Raw genomic sequence first — 2,902 nt, 5'->3', positions numbered from 1 at the left:
TTCTTAGGTTATGTCTGTAGCCTGTTCGGTTCATTCCCGCGCAAAACATTTTTGCTATGTTGTACATTTGTAAGACGGAGACAACATATGGGGGGGGTAACGTCCCTTTTTTTATAACACGATTATTTTATAATCGGGTACTTATATATTTATGTAAAAAAAACATCGTATAAAATATTTTTTTTCTTATTTCAGTGATACCACCAGAACAATTTGCCACTTAACTTCCAGCCAAGAATGGAGAGTAACATGGCAAGAAATTATTGACATTGGAAAGAGTATTGTCACTACTGAAGTACCTTTGAACGGCGCAGTTTGGTATCCTGGTGGCAGCATGAAGAGTAGTAAGCTGGTTCATAATATATGTGTGTTTTTTTTACACACTATACCAGCTTACTTTTTAGATGCTGTTATTTATTTGTCTGGCAACAAACCATGGTAAGAATAATATTGACGTATTATAAAACATAGTTAATTATACTTTATGTAATTATATATTTAAGCATTTTATATTTTTAAAATAAAGTAAATTGCATTCATAAAATATATTTAATTTATTGATACCTACTGAAAAGTATTGAAAAACTAAATTTCTATTGAGCAGATTCATTTCTTCAATATTTTCAAACAGTAAACCTTTATGAGTGTATGATACATTCAGTATTTTTGTTTTTATTCTCAAATTATCAAAAAAATTCAAATGCAAATGGATTTTAAATACCTAGTAGATTAATAATTCCTAATTTGTTTTTTTTTCAAAGTCTGGTGCGTATTCAAGACAGAATTAATAAAGGATTTGAGGTGTTTGAATACTACGCAAACAACCAATGGGAATTCAGGAACGAGCATGTCCATTATATGAGAAGAATTATGAACCAACGAGAGAAGTTTGAGTACAAGGTTGATGGAAATGATATGGACATTAGAAATTACTTCAGAGATTGTATTATGGCTGCTCGAATTTATATTTTAAAAGAAACTCCAGACACACTACCTAGAGCTAGAATTCATATGAAAATGTAAGTTTTTAACATAATTAAATTAGTCATAATTAATGTGTCTTTCTAATTGTTATATTATTGTTAACGATGTTTTAACGAATACTTAATTCGTAATTAGATATTTAAAAGTAATGTTATATTATTAAATTTAATACCTATTAACTATAGTTTATTGTTTTTGTTTTAGAATGTACTATGTTGACATAATTGCCAAAATATTATTCTTCAGTTTACTGTTATGGACTATATTCAAATGGTCTGATACAATTATAGCAATTGGACTGTTATTGTATAATCTTGTACGGTTATTCTTCAAGTCCATTTTTTCAACAATCAACAGTGACACTAACGTTGGACCGATATTGAACAAAGAACTTTAATATTTCTTCGTGCGTTATTTTTGTCTTGTTTTAACGATAGTAAATTATCCTAATTTATAGTCTTTTCGTATAAAAAAAAACATAGAATCAAATTTAAAATAATGCATGTACACATTTACCATTTTTAAAACTGATAAATCAATCAATTTTTGCTTATTTCTAATTATATTTTAAAACTTTTTACTTTACAATTCAACATGGTTTAAACCATGGATATGATATTGTTAGTTATATTTTTAAGTTAAAAATTATTTTATTATATTTTTCTATTATTTAAAATAAATATACATATATATTATTATTACAGTAGAAATGGTTCTAACAGTATTATTATAACTTTAACATAATATACTTCTTTATATATTTGTTTAATAAGAATACCTACAACTAAAGTTTATTATAAGTTATAACTTTTTAAATCACAAATGATTTTGTTATTTTTTTTTTATAAAAATATATTAATATATATTATGTATTTTAATTTTAGAGAACAATATTATGGAATTATAAATATTATACAAAATTACACACATACGTACAACTTTTTCCATTTATAAAAAAGTATGCTTTGGATTTATTTATTCTTGAAAGTTTTGTTTTAGATTTTGATAATAGCAAGGCATATTGGTTATAGAAATAATGAGCTTTTTATTGGTACATAAAAATTTAGAATTTTATAAAAACTTCGCTTTAAAATTTTCGGTCAAAAAGTTTGAAAATTGAATTAAAAGGTCTCTTATCAGATATTTTAAATGCTATTTAAAAATGAGAAACATCCATGGGCACGATATCCTATTATAAGCATTTGAAGTTCAAATTTTGACAAAATTCATCAAAATCACAAAGATTTGAAAATTATTTTGTAGTTTTAATTTATAGAATGTTTAATTATTGGCTAGATAATAATAAGGCTTGATAATTTAATACAGGTTTCTGTTACCATATATATAAAAAGTATATTATATTCTGAAATATAAAAATCTAAAAATACAAACATTTTTTTTATAGACAGCATTATAAATATAATATACAATATCCTAGGCTGACAGACCATCTCAGCTCAAAATAGTTTTTCGTATAAAATATTACAGTGATATATATTATTGAATTCAAATTTTACACATCCATTAATGTCCCATCATACCAATTTTTTTTTTTTTTTATATATAAACGTTTGAAGTTTAAATTTTACTAAATTTGTAGTAAAGTTTTATTTATTATGTTTTAAATTAGGTGCATTTAACTGGCACCCACACTTCCGAATTTTGGAATCAAACCAAGGGCTTTCGTTTGTGCTACGTTTGTGCTGGATTGTGCTCGAATTTCATCGTTTGTGCTGCAACCCTTCTCAAGTTATAAGGGATAATGATTGGGGGTGCCAGGGAAACAACTGCACCCCCACCTCCGAATTTTCGAATTTAAATTATGCCATTCGTTAGTGCTACGTTTGTGCTGGATTGTGCTCGAGTTTCATCGTTTGTGCTGCTAACCCTAATGAGCTAGAATGATGTGTATAGTGGG

General features: G+C 26.2%; 1 protein-coding gene across 1 annotated transcript in view; it reads left to right on the top strand.

Moving 5' to 3' along the window:
- LOC100169017 (fatty acyl-CoA reductase 1) overlaps nt 1-1,915 on the top strand; it is a 25,053-nt gene extending 23,138 nt beyond the window's left edge. The window contains exons 7-9 of the mRNA XM_001949648.5: nt 196-438; nt 762-1,019; nt 1,189-1,915. Of these exons, the coding sequence (XP_001949683.2) occupies nt 196-438; nt 762-1,019; nt 1,189-1,381 (694 nt within the window). The 3' untranslated portion in view covers nt 1,382-1,915. The remainder of the gene's footprint in view (nt 1-195; nt 439-761; nt 1,020-1,188) is intronic.
- The last annotated feature ends 987 nt before the right edge of the window (nt 1,916-2,902 follow it).

Source organism: Acyrthosiphon pisum, chromosome X (assembly GCF_005508785.2).
Source record: "Acyrthosiphon pisum isolate AL4f chromosome X, pea_aphid_22Mar2018_4r6ur, whole genome shotgun sequence".
NCBI lineage: Eukaryota > Metazoa > Arthropoda > Insecta > Hemiptera > Aphididae > Acyrthosiphon > Acyrthosiphon pisum.
The sequence above is the reverse complement of the archived record's forward strand: the minus strand, read 5'-3'. Positions and strand labels throughout refer to the sequence as shown.